The 22,107-nt window shown below is 39.6% G+C and overlaps 2 protein-coding genes across 10 annotated transcripts in view; one reads left to right on the top strand and one right to left on the bottom strand.

Annotated features, from left to right (window-relative positions):
* The window catches only part of SAMD3 (sterile alpha motif domain containing 3), a 42,059-nt gene extending 24,040 nt beyond the window's left edge, over positions 1 to 18,019 (top strand). For both annotated transcript variants that reach the window (XM_074923965.1, XM_074923956.1), the window contains 5 exons: positions 643 to 810; positions 14,868 to 15,071; positions 15,437 to 15,608; positions 17,288 to 17,370; positions 17,612 to 18,019. In XM_074923965.1, coding sequence (XP_074780066.1) covers positions 643 to 810; positions 14,868 to 15,071; positions 15,437 to 15,608; positions 17,288 to 17,370; positions 17,612 to 17,896 — 912 coding nt within the window. In that variant the 3' untranslated portion in view covers positions 17,897 to 18,019. The remainder of the gene's footprint in view (positions 1 to 642; positions 811 to 14,867; positions 15,072 to 15,436; positions 15,609 to 17,287; positions 17,371 to 17,611) is intronic.
* A 1,843-nt stretch (positions 18,020 to 19,862) lies between these two features.
* The window catches only part of L3MBTL3 (L3MBTL histone methyl-lysine binding protein 3), an 88,385-nt gene continuing 86,140 nt past the window's right edge, over positions 19,863 to 22,107 (bottom strand). For all 8 annotated transcript variants that reach the window (XM_074896298.1, XM_074896299.1, XM_074896297.1 and 5 more), the window contains one exon: positions 19,863 to 21,754. In XM_074896298.1, the coding sequence (XP_074752399.1) occupies positions 21,611 to 21,754 (144 nt within the window). In that variant the 3' untranslated portion in view covers positions 19,863 to 21,610. The remainder of the gene's footprint in view (positions 21,755 to 22,107) is intronic.

Raw genomic sequence — 22,107 nt, 5'->3', positions numbered from 1 at the left:
CAAACACTAGGACTTACTTAAATGATCCTCTTAATTCATCAATTTTGAGTTCAGTTTAATAATATACTTGATCCAGCATAACTGTAGTCTCCCTGAAAAAGGAAGCATCCCACTGTGTCTTTCCTGCTACCTTGTGTTAGATACAATCATACAACTGCACAACCAGTCAGATGCTGTCAGAGGCAAGAGAAAAATAATACACTCAAAAAAACCCTGTTAGTTTTCTGTGGCATCAGTGAGCTGATCTGATTCACTGTGTGGTGTAATGACCTGATGTCATGAATGGAGCATCCTAAAATAAGAGCTGAGTAAAGGAAAGAAAACTGTGGTTTCACTGACAGCCCTGGTTATACTGGATAAATCTAGCCCTTAGGTTCAATTACTGTCATCCTTAATGAACCATGATGGTGCCAGTAGCTCCATTGTTCAGTTGCCAGAGTCATATACCACAGGTACTTGTGTTTCCTTCAGTCCTGAAGTCACCAGTATGCTGATGCCCCTCTATGAGTCTTTTTTTCTGCTTAGTGGCAAGCAAGGCAAGTCTAAGTAGAGTTAGATAAAATAAAGTGACCTGCTTTAGGAATGGGGCAAATTCTTGAGAGATACTGGTAATGACAGATTTTTTTTCCACCCCCCCTGCAGTTGTTATGGAAACGGGCCCTTAAAGATCGTTTCAAATATGTGCGGAGACCCATTGAAGATGATGAGCAAGTCCTGAGGAACAAATGCAAGTTTGGCCACAGGCGAGGGCAGACTCGGAAATCTTCATTTGTTGAAGACAAACCTGAAGACATCCAGGTGCAGGTAGAGGTAAGATTTTTGGTGCTTAACTGAGTTCTGTGCCTTTCAGCTCCTCTGCTGACAGTAACACCAGCAGCCAGTAAAGGGGAGAACAAAGTGATCTCATCCTATTTAAACTCATTTTGTATAGAGTTTGTCCTATAGCCAGACTCTTGAATCTTTTTCCATTTCTGGAGAACTAAGTATCAACAATGGAGCTAAACCCAATACTGGATGCCTTGCACGTTTGTTGTCATTTAGAGTTGTTGCCAACTGGACAGAAAATTTTGTCTTGTTTTTTTTTAAAAGCAATATTCCCATTCTGCTTTATCTTACGTACCTCCAGTTACAGTGGAAAAACAATAGAGGCTTATGTCTAAGAGCTGAAACCTCTGTACAATAACAATGCAAAGTGATATCTGAGTTGGTAGCAAAGGGCCATATCCTACTGTCACATTGCACTTTGTTATATAAAAGCTGTTTGTGTTGATGTGTGATATAGGGATGCTTATAAATGTATGTATGCAGTTACTGTATTTCCCTTTAGTTGCAGAATTCAGAGAGCTATCACTGTCCAGTAGTGTTTGAAGAATACTAATTAATTTATACACTTTCATATATACATCAAGGTCCCAGTTACGCTTTGCCAACGGTCCTCTCATACTTCCTTCAGTACTGCAATTAAAATGTGGTAAAATTTAAACAGTTGTAAGAATGTGATACAGAAGATATGTAAGCAGATATTTGACTTTATTTTGCATATGTCCATCCTGCTGTTTATCAGACACATGACTTCAGGGGATCAAAATCAACTTACTGGATGCATTTCTTCAAAAATCACCCTTGTGTTTGAAAGTAGCTGTAGTTTTCTACCCATAAAGCAGATATAAGGTTTTAGTTTGGTTTTGGGTTGGTGGTTTTTTTTTGAAGAAGCAGCAGCTTCTGTTTATTCCCTTTTGGTTAATACATGCAGGAATAAATGTTTTCCTCTTTTTTGCCTGCTTTAGTTGAAAAGTTTGCAGAATGTGTGAAGTAAGAAACCTTTGATTTGGGTACAAAACTGTAAACAGCCTTGCATGCACTTAAGGAGAAATGACAGGCTCCTGGTTTTGTGCGTGCATTAAGAGTTAGCCATCCTTTATCCGGTAATGCTTGGAAAGGGGATATGTAGCTCTTTTTTCTCACATCAGCTAGTTGAGAAGGGCTTTGCAGTGATCCTGTTGGGACTGCATGCTGGACTTCACTTTTCTTTAGAGAAGGTGTAACTGCACTGCACTGTGTGTCTGTAAATTAGGAATTGCCACCCTTTAACTGCATTGCCCAAGGCCATCACTGGTCATTCCTCGTTTGCTATAGAAATTGAAGAAGAAGGAAATATGTTCTGTCTCTGCTGAAGTCCTAGACATTTTCTGCTAGCCTTAATGTTGTAAGCAAATACAGGTTAAACTTGAAGGAGGTGAGAGGATGTGAGTGTCCCTAAACAACATTTTCTTTCTTTCTCTCATTTTTCCTGTATCCTGAACATGTATATAAATAAAATATAAATATAAATGCAAGAATTAAGTGGAGCCTATTAAGCCTTAAGAATGAGTCCCACAAAACTGAGGAAATCATAACTTTATTAGTTTTAAATGTGTTTCTACACTGAAAGCAGGTATGTCTGGCTCTGAGATCCTAAATTATGTCACTACAAATGTGCACAGCTGATCAAGATGTTTGTTTTCATGCTGCATTTGTTTAAAAGAATATTGAGTTTTTCATTCTATGTATTTAGGAACACGCAAAAAGGCACCTTTCTGCCAATCCTTGGTACTAACTGCTCTGTGATAAATTTAAACTGCTAAACAAAGAGTCTTAGCCTCAAGAAATAAATATTTGGTCTAGAAGCCAATACCACAGGCAAACCTAAATGATATTCAAATTATTGTTAGCCAGATCCCCTTGCCTTTATCCCTTTTCTAAGTCTGGAAGAACAGATCAGCCAGGGCATCAGGATTATTTATGGTAAAAGGGTGGAAAATGAATTCCAGGTTAAGGATACTCTTGAAGAATAGGCAGTGAAGAATTTCTAGCCCCTTTGTGTCACCACACTCTCCCTCTTAGATAGGCAGAGTAGGACATTTAGGGCATTATAAGTCAAAGACAACTGGCAAGCAGTGCGGATGAAAGAGCACATCTGTTCCCACCAGATGACCTACTTACCAGCCACACAGCTGACTCCTATATTGAGCTTTAGTTTCTAAACAGTTGTAAGATGGCAAATGTGTTTTGTGTCAGTATAACCTTGGATTGTTAATAGAATGAAACTGATAAAAAAGATTATTTACTAGTAGGAAATGCCTCATTGGTATACCTGGCATTTGTTTTTACATAAAAAGAGTAATAAAGCTATTAGTACTAATAAAAACTATAACCAGTCTTTATTTCATATGTGAAAAACCAGTTACTTGCCAGGACAAGCTTCCTGGGATGTTTTGGGATGTGCTCAGAGCCACAGATGATGTCTGCCTCTTGGTCTGTCCAAGCCCCATTACCTGCCAGCAGACATTCCTCCTCCAAACACAGCGTGTTACTTGGCCTCTCATGCAGGCCATTGCTTCCAGATGCAGCATCTGCCCTTCTTTTCCTGTTTCTTCAAAACATCTGCTAATGTGTTCCTCATTACAAAGCATTATATCCAAGCAAGACTGAAGAGTTACTCATTTTAGAGTAGCTAGCATCACAGGAAAGGTCTTGAGCAAGTGCAAGGTTCAGGGCTGTAAAATGACAGTAAGTAAGCACATAAACTCCTGCTGGAGGTGTCTGTCACTGAAGGAGGTTTTGCATAGAATGATGCTCCATACAAACATTCATCGGGTTGAGACACAATTGGAAAGAAACTTGGACTGTCCCTGATGTAGATATTAATATGAGCCTCCATGTCTAAGGGATAGTCAGAACTTGATCAGGAAAGCCTCCTTAATTAACAGACTTTCTGGCCATAGAGTGAGAATCCTTAGTCACTTTCCACAGCCAGGCAAATATCCTGGAGCTGCAGTAATCCAATGGACAGTGCCTGGTAATGATACTGATCTTCATCTGCTGCAAATGGAAGGTACTCTTCATGAGAGGGGTGATTACACAGTGAAAATAAATAAGAAAGGCAAGCCAATCTCCCCTCTGCAGCCAGGGTTGGATTACAGCTAAGGCAGTGACTTGTTCTGACTGATCTCTTTTTTTTTTTTTTTAAGCATCAAAAAGGCACCATAAACCCCTTCCTCTCCCTGAGGAATTACTGGGTTTCAGGCTATGAGAGAAACCGCCTCCTGCCAGTTGTAACAGGAGGGACCCTAGACTTGGGGGAGCCATAAGGGGTAGAAAGATAAGACACTCTTGATGTGCATCTTTGGGCAGAGGATTATCAAAAGGCAAAGGGTAATGGAGAGGGAAGTGCAGTTAGAGCTGGTGATTGGCTTCCATATGATGAAAGCATGCGGTTCAAACACTAGCTTAGTCATCACAGGGGTGGTGACCAAAGAGCAAATGGTCCCTTTAAGAACTTAAAGTTTTGAGATCTTATCAGTCTTGAACAATGCTGTCCATGGAAAGTGTGACTTCACAACCAATTCTATTAGCTGAATATGGACATAAAAATGCCCACAGATATTCTTCATTGCTTCACCTGCCAATCCAGAAGGGCATGGGTCTCCCATAGGTCCTGTGTCATATTTCACTACTTCCAGAGGTTTCTGGGATACCCTTATGACATCTCAAATGCCACTAAATAGCTTTATCTATGCAACTGAATCAAGCTCCCTCAATTCACCCCAGCTGTTGCATGAGAAAACCTGTCAGCAAAGAGACTATCCAAGGATATCTTAAGTTACCTGAATTCTAAGGGAATATAATAGGCTAGAAGACTGTTAGTGGTTCATGATCTTAAACAGAAGTGGAGAAAGAGTACAGTTCCTCTTTTAATGCCTCCAATTTCTTACATACTATGACAGCCTGTTTGTGAGGTCATCAGGGCTTCTCTGAAGCTGTCACACAAGTAAATTTCGAGTTAGGTGTGAAAAGAAAAAAATAGGTTCTGACAAGGCATCGGTTAAGATAGCAGTAGATGTTTGCAGATAACTGGGCATATTTACCCCACCCAGCAGAGCTGGGAATAACATAATGAAAACAATTTATAAAGGGGGTACCAGCAGGCAATGTCCTTTCTGTGCCTATGGGATAGAGATAAGAAATATTTTGGTGAGTACTTAGACTGGGAGAAGCAGAAGGATTCTGCAGAAGCTTAAGCTCATGAAGTTGGACATCTGATGATAATATTCCTGTACAGGGAAGATAAGCAGGAATGTTGAAAGTGGTGAATGTGCAAATCCTCTGCTAAGAGGACCAGATGAAAATCAGAGAAGACCTCTGTGCCAAGAGGAGGCATCTAGGTAGAAGCTGGGCATCATAAGTGGTTTTGGTGGTATCATGCAGTATAAGAGCAGTGAAGCTGGTGAGAACATTCTTGTAAGGCTGAGGCTTCCCCTTAACTCACAGGACTGAAGAGAGAGAGCTTGTCTTAGAGAGAATGGATGGGCCTCCCTGGCTTTAAACAGGAGGAGGGTTGTTGAAAAGCTGTGTGACAGACTTCCTGAGCTTGGCCAAAATCCATATTAAGATCATCTTGGGTGCCAGATTTAATGACAAGTCTGGAGCACTTAACCTGCACAAAGTACCTGGTTCAGGGCAGATGTAGAAGGCAGTCCCTGGACCAGCATGAAGGAGTTGATTGTTGAAGGAACCCAGCTGTTTAATGGGCTGAAGCAGATGATCTATGCCTTTACTCTTCCTCAGCCTGTGCAAACTTTTATCAGTCATACTGATACTGAAGCTGGGATTCTTCTTGAAGCTTTTGCCATGGGCTCAGGGCTAATTGTGAGGAGAAAAGTGGTGATGGTAAAGTTACTACTTTTGGGATACTTCACAGAACTTTACCTCTTGGCTTTATGCTTACCCTGATCGGGAAACTGTCTTTTCTGGTGAAAGAAGGAATCAGGATTGAGTGATGTCTACTCTGTGAGCTGGAGTTGCTTTTACCTTGAATTAGGTAAATTAGGCAAATTAGACATTTCCTGAGGATATGCTTTTCTTTGAGGTGATAACTAACATCATCTTTGTCGATGAGATTATGCCATTGCAGGAGTTAAAAACTTGAACCAAGTTTTCAAGGAGTGAGGAGAGAATAGGATTTGGGAGGTGATAGCTGGAGAAAAAGGGATCAATGAGGAGGAAAAGGCATCAGCAAGGGAAAAAGGAAGCCAAATGAATCATATGTCTGTAAAACTCTCAAAGGATGAACAGCTTGCGCATCAGAAGCAGAAACTCTCTTGGCTCAATCTTGTGGTTGAGGGGCACTGTTGGCAGGTACAGCATTAGGTACTATCTATACTGTGAATGTTGTACACAGATGAAGAAGGGGTGATGGATAGCCTCTTTTCCTGCAAGATTAAAAATCTCCAAATCAAATGTTTGACTGCCTGCACAGCCAGGGCATGAGCATGCATATATGAAGGATCATCCAATGGGTGTACTGTAGTAATATGATTTTTCCACTGCAACTTTGATGTGCATACACAGTGTGTGGTGTTGCTTAGCTAATATTTTTAAATGCTTTTAGAGTCAAAGCAAAAGCTTGAAACACAAATTCCTGATGTACATCTTATGCTTCACCTTCTTATTCATGTCATTCAGTATCTCTATAATGTGAGTTAACATAAAGTGTGAAATATGGGTTGTCCCTTGGTAGAAAAAAAAACAGATTTCACCCATTTTGCTTACACTGTGTGTTTGGCAGCTAACAAATCAGAAAACAGCTGTGGTCAGAAATAAACTGACTTATGTGTCTTGGGAAGTTTGCAGTTAGCATTGGCATGTAAGCCTAGCTCTGCAAGTGTCTGCCTGACTCAAAAGGGTAATTATGTGTAATTAAAGAAGAGCCTGCTTTAATCAAACATCTCATTTGAATACATCAGTGTGGATCCTGAGGTAGGCTACATGCCCATTTTGCATGAAAGCAGTCTGCCCACGCTGTTTCACCTGTCCTTGTGTTCAGTTTCTGGACATGAGGCACAGTTGCAATGCTTTCTCAGTTCTCTCCCACCCTCTGGGGCAAGAAGATGGGCCCTGATGGTGTACTGACTGCCGTTCAGATTCAGACTTGTTCCAGATCAGTCTGCAGTGTTCTGTGTTTTCTTTTAAGCAAATCTTCACTTTCTAATGGTCATAACCTGGTTTGAGCATTCCTCCTGATACTCCTCCCAGTGCTCAGCATACTAAATGTCATTATGATGAACCTGATAGTCACCACAGAAGGAGGGCCATCCCTTATAATAGTGTTATTAAAAACTGTTCTGTACACTGTTTTTATGATGTCTTGTGTCTGTATGTATTCCAGTCAAAACAGCAAGACCCACTTTTCAGGATTCAAAAATCAAGACACAGGATTCTGATTATGCTCGCTTAAATACCTGTGAAAGCTGTTTCTTATCCTGAAGAAGTTAGAAAACCCATTTAATGTAAAAGATTGTCCCAAATAAGGGTTCCACCATACTCCCGGTGTGAGTATGCAAGCATCATATTCTTTGTTTAGGCACAGGGAAGACACTGAAACTGCTGCTGTCAGGCTTTCTTGTTTAAGTTCCTTGAGCACTGATGACAACACAGACTCGGCAATCCATAAGTGTTAGGAGCATCAATGCTCTAAGCAATAACATGACCTGGAGTATGCATTGGCATCTAGCAAGTAAAATCTGAAATATTTTTCCAAAGGAAATATTATTAGCTACTGCTGGGAGCTGATAAGAGCTGCAACAATGAAAGGCAATGCAACAGCTGTACCAACATTTTTACTCACCAGCGTCCCAGTCCCAAAGTATGGTGTAAAAGGAGCTCCCATTCAGTGCTGGCATCACTGGATCTGTCTGTGTGGCACTGCTGTTCAGAGAGATGGTTCTCATTACCATTGCATGGTTTCTACCCTTTCCAGCAAGTAGATTAGCCTCCATCCAAATGAATTTCCTCAAAGGAATATTCCCAAAGCATCCAAGGTGAGGGACCTGAATCCATGGTTGGCAGTGAAGAGACCAACAGCATGCAGCGCCGTGTCCTCATGTCCCTTTAACTCTCTACGGGTCCTATTCAAATTCACTCCCTCAAACTGAGGAGTCAATAGGTCCTGTTGGCATTCTTCAAAAAACAGATTTTGATCTTTGTTGTTAGCAACAGCTAGGCTACATTTACCATTCAGGAACTGGTGTAAAGAGCAAGAGGTGCCTGCTGTCCTCACCAGAGAAGCTTTCATCACTCTGTGATTAGGCAGTCATGTTACTTTCCTGTTGACATTAATGACTTCTAGGATTTATGATGCTGGCTTTGAACAGTAACTGGAAGTTTAGACCTTGGAGATACAAATCATGCATAAAAATTGCTCCTTCCTCCCCACAGAGAGATGTAGCAGCTTTACTTCCTTGGCTGTGACACTGACTCATAAAAGTGTCCCGCTAGCTGGGGCTTTTTACAAGAATATGACAACATAATCTCGTATCTTGGGAAAAATCAAGATCCATCAAAAGGACATTAAGTAATTGGGCCTTTAGTTAAAAACCTGTCTCTGACCAAATGACTAACTATCCTCTTGCTTCAGAGACATGAGGCATTTGGAGTCTAGTTGTTTTATCTATGTATGTTTTCTTGTTTTAATATGAGCATCTGAACACAATCTATTTGTGTACGGTTCCAAGTAGAACTGTGAATATTGGCTGGGGGTCACTGCCAAAAGGCATCTGGAGCATGGGCAAAGAGCCCTTCAACCTGTCTGACTCCTAGATCTAGTGGCTTTGGTCACAGATACCAGAGATACCAAGAAGTTAGTGGTGGTTGCGGGCATGGGCACTGAGGGGATGGGTTCCCTACTGCTGTCACCCTTTGCAAGTGAATCCAACATAAGGGCCAAAAGTCTTGGCAGGACCATCCCTCAGGCAAGGTCTAGGTTACACTGGCATACAAGTACTGGATATCCTCTGCTTACCTCATTAACTTTCTTTCTGTGTCCTTTTGACCTTTTTCTCTATTCTGCTGTATTTCTCATGAGCTTGTGACAGAAAGCTTGTTTTTTAAAGGCATTGAGGTAAATACTAGTTTGTTCCAGAAAGATTATTTTTTTTTTAATAAATCAGACTTTGCTAAAAAATTTCCTTTCTTTTTAAATAAGTAATGTACTTAGTTTATAATGTAAAGAAGACAAAATTTATATACAAAAATAATTAAAGATCACTAATTAACATTCTTCTTATTACTGCAAGGGAAATGGATGTTACCGGTGACACCATTGAAAATCTGGCCAGAGGAGGTTGAGTGTCCTCAAGAATGATGGATTCCTTATTTAATGAGGCTATTTTTTTAGTTCTGTCCTGCACACATGCTGAACTGTTAGCTTTGGCTTCTTCAGACATTGAGAAAGGAGATCCTGGCTTCAGTCTAGATAGGATTGCTTTCCCACAGTATTGAAATAACCAATCTTTAACTTTACTGTCAAAATTTTACTGAGTTATCACTGTGCTGTAACTAGCTTTCTCGCTTTGATAGTTAAAGTGGAGAGGATCTAGAGTCCTCCCTAAATTAGCATGTGATAGGCTTGATAGACCTGTGCAGTAACCAGCTTTCCAAATCCAGATTCTTCCTGTTCATACCAGCAATGTTAAAGTTAACTATAAAAGATTTTAAATCACACTTGGAATCATTCTCCAATAAAATGTAAACTACTTTGCAAAATTTTGTCCCACTGAGATAACTTCTTTTCCACAAAATCAAGCCACCTCTCAGTTACCTTTTCACTTACCTTAAAAATCAACTTGGTTGCAAACTAAAAACTGAAAGGAAAAAATGAAAACATTTTAAGTGAAACCTGCATTTAGGTGTGACTTGAGTTAATATTTATTCATTGCACTTTACTAGAAAAAAGGCAAATTTGCAAAATAGGAAGAAGGGTTGAAGATAATGGAAAATTAATTATAAACCAAGTTACACACCAAACGCATTCTGCTGCAATCATGGTATTTTGTAATTTTTTAATAAAACCTTTTTTGATGTTAGAATCCAATAAATCCTGAGGTCAGAAATAATTTGTGTAAAATGCAAGTGATGCCAAACTTTCCTGCTCCATCAAAAACGGTCAGATTTTATTTCAATGTAGCTATGCTTCGAAATAATGAACAACACAAATCAGAATGCTTTTGCCCTTTAGATTTTCAGGTAGATTGACCAAAACCAGCTACACATCCACAAACATCTAAATTCACTGCTCTCTAATTTTACGTTGGTTCTGCTAAAGACCGTCACTGCCATTTGACTTAATGCACCAGTGAGCTCCCATTGCTCTGTTCCGTTCTTGACCAATAGATGTGCAGCACTTGCATTCAATCAGTTGGAATTGGAAATATACAAAGATGCAGTAAATCTATCCTTCCAATTATCAGCTAATCTGTATTTACATAGCACTATATACTATAGTATGTTGTTTGTATTCCCTAGTAGGAATGAAACTGTCCAGAGACAAAATGATTAGATATAAAAGGCACAGACCTGTTACTGTATTAAAGCCACTGTGCATAGACAAGGAGTCCCCCAAATTATAGCAACTTTGGTTGCTAATGCCATCCCTAGAACTCAGTATTTGCTTGCTCTTTCATTGCAAGCAGCACAGTTTTACAATAGCCCATGTATTTTACATCATATTTACCATTGCCCATCCTCAAGAGACTTTAATTTTTATGTTTCCACTGCACTTTAATAAATGAGAAGTAAACTCTGAAACAGGAGTAACCTCTAAGGCCAGTAGAAAACTGCTGTTAATGGTATCTGAACGGTGATACAACAGACTTGGTGCATTTCTGAAGCTCTCTTTATTTGACTGAAATGAAGATGTGTTTTATGGCCGGGTATGTATATCCATTACATAGACTACTAGTTTAAACAAGCTATGTTGAAGGGCTTAAAGTTCCGAACTACTGATAACCTTTCTTTAGCTTAGAAGTACAGCTTAAAAAGGCAAAAAACTCACAGATAGTGATTGCTCCAAGCAGGCTGAACACTGCAAGAAAACCAATTCTAACACTGACTTTTGCTTGTGTTACTTGTATGTAATGGATGATTTACACAATGAAGTGTAAATGCCTTCCATCACAATTTTTTTCGTTATAGATAAGTATGACAGCAATTCTTCCTTACTCCGCTGCCATGTTTCTATTGGTAACTTGCCATTGATGCTTACAAAAATGTCAAATGGTCTCATTTAGCTAATTAATAATGTCATTAGCTAAACTAGCTCTCAAGGACAGAGCTGAGTACATGGAAAGTCCATCAAATTGAGTGGTGTTTGCCTTGACATGGGGGATGGAGATAAGCTGGAGTAAAGGTCATAACTTGTTCTCCTCTGTGTTTGTTTCTAAGCAACCCAGTCAGTTAGTCTGTGGTTACAGCACACTAGGCTGAGTTTGTTTTACTTTTCTGACTCTGCAAGTAAGGTGCTGAAGCTGATGGCCCCTCTGGAAATGAGCCGCTGTGCTCCCCATCAGGTGACTGAAGAAACTCCCATTCTATGGGCAGGAGGCTTGGAAGAAGACCTACAGGAGAAGCCAGTAGTAACAGAGCTGTTTGGAGACAGAGACTTAAAACTAGATCTTTGTCAGATTGAAAAACATAAATGTAATGAAAAAAATCCCAAACAACAGTCCAAGTTTGTGTGTGCATGAGCATCTTGAGGCTGACAAGAATGACAAGAAAACTCCTTTTGCGCAGTGGTCATGCTGAAGCAAGAGACAGTCTGTCCAATTCGGTGCAAGTTAGCAGGTTAAGTAACAGGCTAAACGGCTCACCTGGGGATGTGTGAATACTAGAATGGTATTCACAGTCAGTAACTAATACAAATTAGATACCAGAAAATACCAATCACTGATGCAGGGAGCTTGCAGAGATGACATGCTAGCAGCAAAACAGGACTCTTGATGACTGTAAGTGATTCACTGGATGTTTACACAGAATTGGTTTTGTGGTTTTCTGCCTTATAAAGACTTTATAAACAGATAAGGAGCAGGAAGCCTGATGCTGCTAAGGGACAGGAGTGCTCGAGGTGCACTCTCCAGGTGCAGGAATGTTTGCAGGATATAAAGCCATACCAGAAAAACCAGGCAGACTTTGCAAGGCTGCTCAGATGAGGAGTTCAGGCAATCATGTTACTGCGACCATTCTTCATAGTCAATATCAGGGTGTCTGTCTCAGATTGCTGTCAGTAAAGAGGTTACAGTATAATACACTAAAGTGAGCAGTAACACATTCCCAGGACCAGATGGTGCAAAAGGATAAAATAGGTCATTTTCTAATTGTGATGTGCAATTTCTCTCATGAAACATGATAGTAGAAAACTGGAGGTAGCTAATTTGATGTCAGTTTGTAGAGTTTCAGGAGACAGCTAGGGAATATACTGGCCAAGAAACCTCTTGTCTTTACTGGCCAAATTGGGAAGAACTGTGATGCAGACCCAAGAGATGAACACGTTGGGAAGGAATCAATGATGTTTCTGTAAACAGAAATAATTCTTCACAAATTCAATAGTTCTTTCAAGTATTTAACAAGCCCAAGGACAAGAGAATATATCCAGCTGATATAGTTTGCTTTAACTTCAGAAGAGACTTCAGCACACGCCTTTCAAAGGCTCTTAGAGGATATAATCTGAGGGGGTAAGCAGGAAGGTCCTTGCATGGATAAACAGTTACAAGACAGAACAAAGAAGGCTAGGCAGAAATAGTTGTTTTTACAGCAGAAAATATTATTAATGCTTATTTTATGTAGTTCAGTATATTTCTAAATTATGAAGAAAAAGGAGAATAGTTGGATGACCACATTTGATGATGCTACTAAGGGTACTAAAGACAAATACTGACTGAAGAATTGCAGAAGGAGCCCATGCTACTGAGTGACAGGGAAAAAAAACCCAGCAGATAAATAAGGCACAAGGAGAAAACCCAGTCCGAACAGCATTTACAGTGGTGGGCTCTGAGCTTATTAGTGCCATTTACAAATGATATTTTTATATTATGCTGAAGAAAATCTGGCACAATGCTAAGCAGCAATCCAAAATAGTATATTGAATGCTCAGAATTATTTAAGAAAGAAACAAAAGGGAGCATATTATTCCACTGTATGAACCTGTGGTGTCTCTGAATCTCAACTAGTAGTTTAAGTTTTACTGTGCCCATTTTGTAACGGTTGTAGTGAAATTAGAAAATATGCAATGACAACAACAAGGATAATGGAAAGTATGGACCAGCTTTTATATGCGGAATGATTAAATAGTTTAGGACAGTCTTGGCTGGAAAAGACGTGACTGGGGACAGAATATGACATATCTATAAAACTACAGTGCCAAGAAGATGGTGAATAGGTTTTGAATCCAGTATGATAATTAGAAGGCAGAAGCAGCAGGAGAAAACAAATACAAGAATGTGTTTCTTCTGACACTGCATAGTTAAAGTGATGAATTTAATGCAGGATGTTGTGTAAGGTATGATTTTATGAGTTGGAAAAGTGACTAGGAGAAATAATGGAAGGAAAAAATCTACTGAAGGCTATTAAATATAGATACATAAGCCTTGGGAGTCCACGAACTCTAGTTCAGTGGAGTCTTGACAGAATCTAGGGGAAGTACGACTGTACATGCACCCTTACTTTATACTTTTTCCCAGCACCCTTCTCAGCCAGGTAGAGGTGGATATGGGACCAAATCATCTGACCCACCACCTCTGTTCCTGCGCAATGAGGAAGAGGACAGGCGTGCCTACTCAAGCTGGTCACAAACAAACATTACTCTTGTAATACAGTTAAGACTAAAATCCTCCATTAGAAAGAGTGTAGACTGTGCTAATACAGCATCCTAGCAAGGGCCAGGGGAGTACCTGCAGAGGGTCATGGTAGATACCTGTCCTGCATGGTGGGCATATTTTCTTCTGTGATCCCAATGGCTATTGAAATCCATGGATATAAACTAGGAGGCAGACGGTTTTTTAATTGTGTATCTTGTGCAACCATTCTTGGAATGCCACGTGCACAATTTTAAGAAGGATTTTAATTAAACTGGAAAGTTTAATTGCACATACAGAGCACTGGGAAGCAATTTTTGATGTTGGATTGTTTCACAGTTCTGTGTCTTAAATGTTCAGGGGAACAGGATGAAGGGTCTCAACTCCCTCTGGCGTTGACCCATAGGCCATCACTGACACAGACAACAGCTGCATCAGTGACAATACACATGGGAAAAGCCTGTGTAAATGCAGCCTGGGAGAGGTAACTACCAACAGTGCATCTGTATGTCATCTCAGCTGGTTTCAATGAGAAAATTCACTGCATTCTCTGATAGAAACTAAACAGTCCCAGGCTACTGTCACTGATGTACTGCTTTGGATAGCTACTCCTCGGAGTATTTACTGGGTTTGGAATTACAGCAGGGACAAAACTAGTAAATTTGAGGAAGATTATTAACTATCTTCAAGTACAAAGTAACTTTTTGAAAACACTAACAGTCAAACTGTTCAAATAATGCTTTCCATTAAGAGTTTGAAGGAGACCCTTGTGAGTAAATACTTCAGTTGCATAAATGTGAAAGTTAAATTGTCCCACTTTTAGGACCTGTATGAGTAAGAAGAAAATACCATTTCTCTTGGTAATACAGAGCCAATACTGCTAAGCACTGAGTCATCATTAGAACTGCCTACTAATTTCCAATAAACCACAGTTAGGAAAACTAGACACAGGCACAGAAATTTCATGAATATCCTCAAATATGTAATTTGAGCTTGGGAGACTTGGCTGATAGCTATAGTATTATATGAAAACAGATCTTAATATAACTATTAGAATATGAGGTTGAGTTCATAGAGCTGGTACTGAAACCACACTATGGGTACTTACTGCTGAGCTTGACTGACTACACTCAAATCACACAAGCCACATCAGATAAAAAGGCTAGCTGATTTGTTACAATCTTGTGCTTCATTTTTTGATAGGAAGAACTTGTTCATCTTGAAGGCAGTGGAATGGATGTACATATTAAGTGGCTTAAGCAAGAATATATGAAAACTCAGAGGAACTGGAAAGAAGTGGATAACAGAATGAATGTAACAATAGAAATACGGAGAAAGATGATCAGTGATAAGGCACCTTTAAAAGACATTCTTAGACTATTTCCTTTCTTAAGATGCCCTTATCAGGTAACAGAGCTATTTTTAATAATTACATTGAATTCTGTGCTATAGATGTCACGGGTGTTACCACTGAAGTATCCATCAACATTATTCTCTTTAATCTAACTCATATTTTTGCAGCTAATCCCACTCTGAAAGATTCACCAGTCCTGTGTTAAACATGCCATTGCACAACACCTGTGGGTTATTTGAAGGGTTTTGGTGTTACCTGATGTATTTCTTCCCTGCTTTGAAAAGAAATTAAACCATCCCCTCCAGTTTATAATCTTATTTTACTCAGTTTTATCCTGTCTTCAAAGTGTGCACCTCATGTTGTTTTCAGTTTTGGTTTTGAGGATTGCAGTAATACCAAATACTTATTTTTCCTTTAGCTTTTCAGGGAGTTCCAGCTTCTCACACAGATGGACGTTTATAAGAAAACAGTTGAGATTTTGGAGATTTATTCAGAAAACATATTATCTTTGTATGCGGTGAGGAATAATCCAATTAACATTATGCTGCAAGAAAATCTGAAGCGGCACACAGAGGAAGACATTCTGAAATGTCAGTACAAATCTTCTATGCTCTGAATGTCAGAGTTTTGTTGTAGCTAATTGTTCTCTACTTATATAAGTAAACTAGCTCCAATTTTACTGCAAAAACATTTAAAAAACGTCATGGTTGCTTGCAAAATATATAGTGATGGGGAAGCATTAAGAATAAAAGCTAATAAATTACTAGGAAAATTAAGTCAGTCAGGTATTGAAACTTCTTTCTCCTATTGAATAAAAGACTGCAGGTTTGATAAAGTTAGTAACTACCTTAAAATAAATATTGCTAGATGAGCAGAATTATTAATTTCTATATATGTAAAAGAGTGCTTATTATTTTCTAAAAATATATGCAGGAAAGTAATTTTCAGGTTTAGAAATAGTCCTATAAAAAAGAGACAATTTCCTTTAGAAAGAGATGTACTGTTTCTATGGTTTAAAGTCTTCATCCCAGTGAAACAGTTTCAAGTCCCTTGTCTCTGCGGAGACACATTACAGGAGTAAGCTTACAAAATGGTATGTCTCGCAAGCAGGTACCACAGCCATGCAAACACATTCACATACCTCAACATGTTCTGCTCACTGGCTGTGAAGGAGCAAGTACCTGCTGCCACTCAACTTCTTTCAGTCTGAGAAGTCTGGGGAGTGTGGTTTTGCAGGGACAAAACCTTTGAAGCAGTTAGAATCATTATTCTTCCCAAACTGCAGCTCTTGATGCCTATGCCCGAGTTTAGCTCCACAAGAAGTGCTCCTTAGACTGTCATTTTCTATCAAACAAGCACAACACCAGGATGTCAAGTCAAAGGTGACACAGTATGAACACATATGTTTCCTATAGCAGTTTCACTCCTTTTATTACCAGGCGATTTCTTAAGCAAGCAGAGTAGGCTAAAATACCAGGGTTTTCTTCCTTTAAGTTTAAAAAGACAAGTACTCAATAGCTTATGACAGATTAAAAAGTGTCAGTGAGCTGCCAAATCCAGAAAGCCTTTATGGACTTTCTGCTCATACCTTTGGCCTTAGAAAGCTACGGATGTTGTAAGTAATTTCCCTTTTTCTTATACAATATGTCCACAAAGACTTTAACTCATACCTTAGTAAAGTCCCAAGACCTTTACTTTCCTGTTTTTCTCTCACAAACAACTTGACCTGGCACCTAGATAATAAATGCCTCACAAGATAGGTTCAGTGAAACACACGACACCAGAAGCCCGAGCTGTAAAAAAAGATGTTAGAGTCAGTAACAGCTGAACCAGAGGTAGCAGATACCATGTCCCAGGAGATCCTGCAGCACCAGCTTGTACTGCAGCCTTCAGAGTGGAGTCCTCTGGCAACGGAACTCCCCAGAGACGTCTGATTTACCGAGGAAAGAGGAGTTCGGGGATGGGTGGTGGGAGCAGGAGGACTACTCAGCTCGCAGACTCTACTAGAAGCAACCCAAAGGCTTACTTACTTATTGTGAGAGAAATTTAATCATAATATTGAGTAGCTGAGTGTCATGAATAATTTGAATACTAATGCCCATTGCCAGCTGAGGCACCTGAACCTTCAAACTCTTTAAAATGGACTGAACAACAGTTCCACTGCTGAGCTGTTAACTATTATATAGGGTGCAATCTGCTTCTTCAGGATGATAATGCAGTGCCAGAATGTTTTCATTTGTGATTTAGTAGAAATCCTTGCCTTTGACAGATATGAAAATGACTGCTGCATGTTTACTTCTGCCAGATGTCTTCGGAGATGATTCCAGTCTGTTTGTGGCAGTGAATGAGGAGGTAGGAGACAGTCTTGGTCTCTCTTCCCTGCATCAGCTATCTGGGCACATCACCTGCCCTTTTTTTGGTGGCTCAGCTTAGTTCCTAGAAAGGATTACATTAGCGTGCCTTTTGGGTAGAAGGCATATTCACAGAAATACTAGCTAAATTCAAATTAGTGTTATTAGGGTTACTTAGTTCTCTGACCTGTTCACCAAAGCGATGCTGTGACATCATTTGAAATATCCTTTTTTAAATTTAGGTAAAGGCAGTGACACCAGTGTTGGAAGTAAAAAATCCCTTCAATGTGAATGCATGCGAGTTTGCGCTGTATGTGGGAAGAGAAGAGCTAGCCCAGCTCGATGACTGCACCATGGCTCTGGCTGCGCTGGTGGCTGCGTTTCATGTGTTTGATATCCCGTGCCCAGAGAGAATCCACAGGACGCTGAACTTCCTGGAGTCCCTGGTCTTTGAGGTGAGGAGCCCAGCATCCCTGCTCACCCAGGTGAAGAGAGGGCTGGAGGCACCCAAGTATTCCAGTATCTGATGGTGTGTACCCAGCACTCCTCTTGGGAGCATTTGACATTTTCAAAATAAATCCCTTTGTTGTGAAGATACATCAGTGCCATTCTTTCTGGTGAAAGTGTATGTATAACAGTTATGTTTAGTAATGCCCCCTTTTTTTTATTGTACTGGCTACTTTTTTACAAATTTAAAACCCAAGCATTTTCATTATTTTAAATGGAAATACTAGAACAGTCTAGAGGCATTAGAGATAATAAAATTTTCTAGATTACTGCATGTGTCATGTATTATTTGTCTGGATGGACCATTTGACAAATTTGGATATTTTGATTGTCAGAATTCTGAAAACACATTGTGAGCTAACATGAGCACTTTACTCCTGCAGATGCTAATACAGTCAGTGTTTTGAAGTGACACAAATTAAAGATCTCTTGTTCTTATCGTTTCATTATATTATGATCACTGAAAGCCTACTATAATTAATTTTTGTGTTTTAAAAGGGTAGGCCTGATTTTTCATTTGCAGGATTGTAAGTTTTCACTATTTTCTCCATGCATGAAGCTTTTTTTTTTTTTAAAACATTAATTCTGAATTTGCTAAATAGGGATTCTGAGATGAGCTCTCAAAGTAGCAAGAATGACTTATCTGGGATGCTGCCATGTGCGTTTGTAACCACAGCTTTGGCGCCAGAGAAAGAACGCCTCATTTTCTTCCTGAATTTGTTCCCCAGAACAAATCGGCTTTTTCCACATGGTGACTCTCCTGTCTGCCCACACAGAGCGGAGGTCCTCTCCTCTGTTCTTCCACAGCCTCCTCTTCTCCCTAACACGCTCCTCTTAACTCCTGCATGTCTGGAAATCCCAGGGGTTACTGCCTGACGGGACATGGCTTTGGACAAGTGCCTAGTGATGGACAGTAGCAGCAGCCAGCAAACATGAGCCACTGCATTAATTAGAAATTAAAATGGCTTTTTATTAAAACACTACATTCTACTAAAGAGATCGATCTCTCACCAGTTCTAAAAAAGGCTGTGTAGGCCAGGAGGCATTTGTGGTCACCTCAATTATTCAATCACTCAGACACACAGCTTGGAAGACCACAGGACTTTTGTCAAAGCCTGGCTGTGCAGGGGTGACACCAATGCAGAGATCACAGTGGCAGATCCTGCAGTATGGGGGGAGATTGCTGCATTTAGTGGCTAGACTCTCTTGATGAAGCCTTAGCGTTTTTCACATGGTTCCCATGGAAATCAGGGGACAACCTTTACCTGTATGATGGCTGGGCCACCTCCAACACAACACAGAAACAGTATCAACTGCCATTTTAAAGATTCAGTACGTCCTCAGTGTTCAGAATTTCTGAGTAAGTTTGTTTGGTGTAGTTTTTCAAACAGAGGTGGCTACACCCTGCAACCTCATCACACAGGATACAAAAGTAAGGATTATGCATGTCCTCACTGTTGTGATAGCTATATGAATAAAAAGTTGGGCTCTGTATCATTAAAGAGAGGTTTAAACTACATCTTATAAAACGGTATTCAAACCTATTCCTTAAACCACAGTACTTTGCAAGTAAGTATATAAAAATTCAGGGAGCTGCTAACATCCCCAAGTAATCCTTGTCAAGCAGCAAATCTTTCATTGGTTCTCACTGCAGGGTACAGAGCTGGCACAAGAGAGACACAGAGGGTGAGGGATAATAAACTATGTGGAAGGGCAAAAGGAAAGAAAACGGAAGAATCTGTCATTTTGCTGATCTGCATGGGCAACTTGAACTGCTGCCAGTGGAAAAATCCATAAATGGGGATTCTGATTGTGACAGCAAGTGGCCTGTGATCCTTAGGAGTAAATGTTTAGGGAGAGGGCAGACAGCAACAGCCAAGTTGCTCTTTTAAACTCATGGCCACACTGAGCTATGGTGAGGAATGACTCCACAGTGCTTTTGGGAACAAGCAGGTTCATCTAAAAATCCTGGGCACACACACAATGTAACAGACAGCTCCAGTTCAGGTTTTATTTGTATTGTAGTACAATAAGAGTGCAATTTGAATGTACAAATATTGAACAAAATGTAAAAATATTATTTATGCAATGCTATGGAAGGAAATTAACAGACCAATGCAACTTACTTCATACTGACCCTGTTTCACCTCATATTATGGCAGGTACCAGTCACCTACACGATCTGGAAGGGGCACAGAGAGTTCTTGAAATCTTAAGGAACTCCAGCCAAAGAACAGCCTAGCAAAATCTGTGGGAAGATGTAAAATTCTCTCAGCTCTGTGCAACGGAAATGCTCTGCTTGTTCTCAGCTCTAAAGGCTGAGCAACTGCCCACTGCAGTGCTAAGAGGGCTGCCAAAAATCTTGATCCAACTCTTCACTCTCTTCTTGAAAAAGTAACATTCTGGAACAGTCCTCAGAATACAGGTAGCTAGGCTTTCTCCCATTTAAAGTGCATCTGGTTTACATTTTACCTATATATACCAAGTGCAATGACTTTCCCTGACAAATCGTTATAGTCCTCCAAGAAAGAAGGTTGCCTCACCTAAGTACCTGCTGGTGGCATCTACAGCCTGCTAATGACCCAGTGAAACGCATGCTCATGCACCATATGCGTTTAAGTATCCTTTTCCTCCATGCTTTGTCTTTCCTCCTATGCCTTATTCATTTATAAATCAGACTTTCCAACTACAAAGTGGTGGGTGAAATAATTCTCCCACCATTGGGAAAACAAACCTATGTTGAATATGAAGCCAGAGTAGCAGTCCTAGCTTTAGCACAGTTTTTCTCCACTGTTGTGGTAACTATACTGGAGACTGGCATGTGCAGACTTGAATGAATATGTTCTCTTTTTTGCTAGTATCCTTACCTCAGAATACAGGTATTTCCCTTCATGTGCTGAAGGACTGTAGCAGAGTCCCATGTAAAAGGCTGGGACTCTGTTGTGCAGCATAAACGAAAAGTCTTCTATGAAGTCAAACTTTATTTTTCAGTTGCAGCCTTCTCTGTACTGATATTTTGGTAAAATACATTAAAGATGCTGGTGGAAAAACTCACATAACATTTTGTAATCGTGCAAAAGTAAAAACATTCAGTTATCAAAAAAGCATTATAATTTCAACCCCAACAAGGTTTGTTTTGTTTTGTTACAAGCAAACAGACAGTTTTATAATCTGTAAAGTTATCTGCTGTAGCATAAAGTGTCACATATGTAACATTAAGTGTTTCTTTCTTAAACTATGGCACAAATATGTATTAGCCGTAACAGTCTCATCTGGCTACCTGTAGCCTAATTTTTGGCTAATCAGTTTTTATTTTGATAGTATGAAGTAAAAGCTTCTGAAAAGCAAAATGGGTACATGAAGTAGAATTCAAGAATTCTTAGAAAATATTAACGTTCCTTTATATAATACAGCATAAATAATTCATGAAGGTTTTCTTGATGTCCAGAGAAAGTTAGGGTTCCTAACCATCCATGGAGAACTAGCCCCATTAGTTTGGTAGATAAGACTAGCTGACTCGGTTGTTACACAGTACCTTCTCAAAAGCTTGAATACTTCCCAGAAGGATTCACATGTGTACTGGCTCTAGGAGAATATAAATAGTCCACCAGTGCTGAACGTACGTTTCTTCCTTTCTGAGAGTCCTTACTCAACAGTTCTAGCGCGTCTTTGTGCTTTGAATAAAACATGAGCTCCAGTGGAGAAAGCTGGCTCGTACACATTTTCCATTATCTTCAAAGTTCATTGTGTGAGTTTTTCTCCGCAGCTTTGAACATCAGAATGGAATTAAAGATTTTTAGCGCTGGGCCCAGTTTAATGCTCATTATTTTGACTATGTCTGATTGGGTCATTAGCAGAAACGCTTCTCCATCAATTTGCTTTAAAAGAAAAAACACAAAGCTATTAATAGGTCTGACAATGCAGCAGTATAGATGTTTCAGAAAACATGAAAATTCCCAGCAATTTCAGACAATGTAAAGGAATGGCTGAATACAAGCACTTTCAAATGCTTTCAGGATAGCTTTGATTTCAACCTTTTAGACAGATCAGCTAGTCCAAAAGAACAGGATGATGATCATCATTCTGCTTGAAAACAACTGCCTGGCTTATTTTTAGCTAATCAGTTGTTCTTCTCATATTGATAGTACAAAGCAAAAGCTACTGAAAAGTAAAATACATAATTAAGTAGAATTCAACTGTATTGCAGCACAGTAATGCTTTTTAACATCTT

Source organism: Athene noctua, chromosome 1 (assembly GCF_965140245.1).
Source record: "Athene noctua chromosome 1, bAthNoc1.hap1.1, whole genome shotgun sequence".
Lineage (NCBI taxonomy): Eukaryota > Metazoa > Chordata > Aves > Strigiformes > Strigidae > Athene > Athene noctua.
Note: the sequence above shows the minus strand (reverse complement) of the source record. Positions and strands in the feature narration are given on the sequence as shown.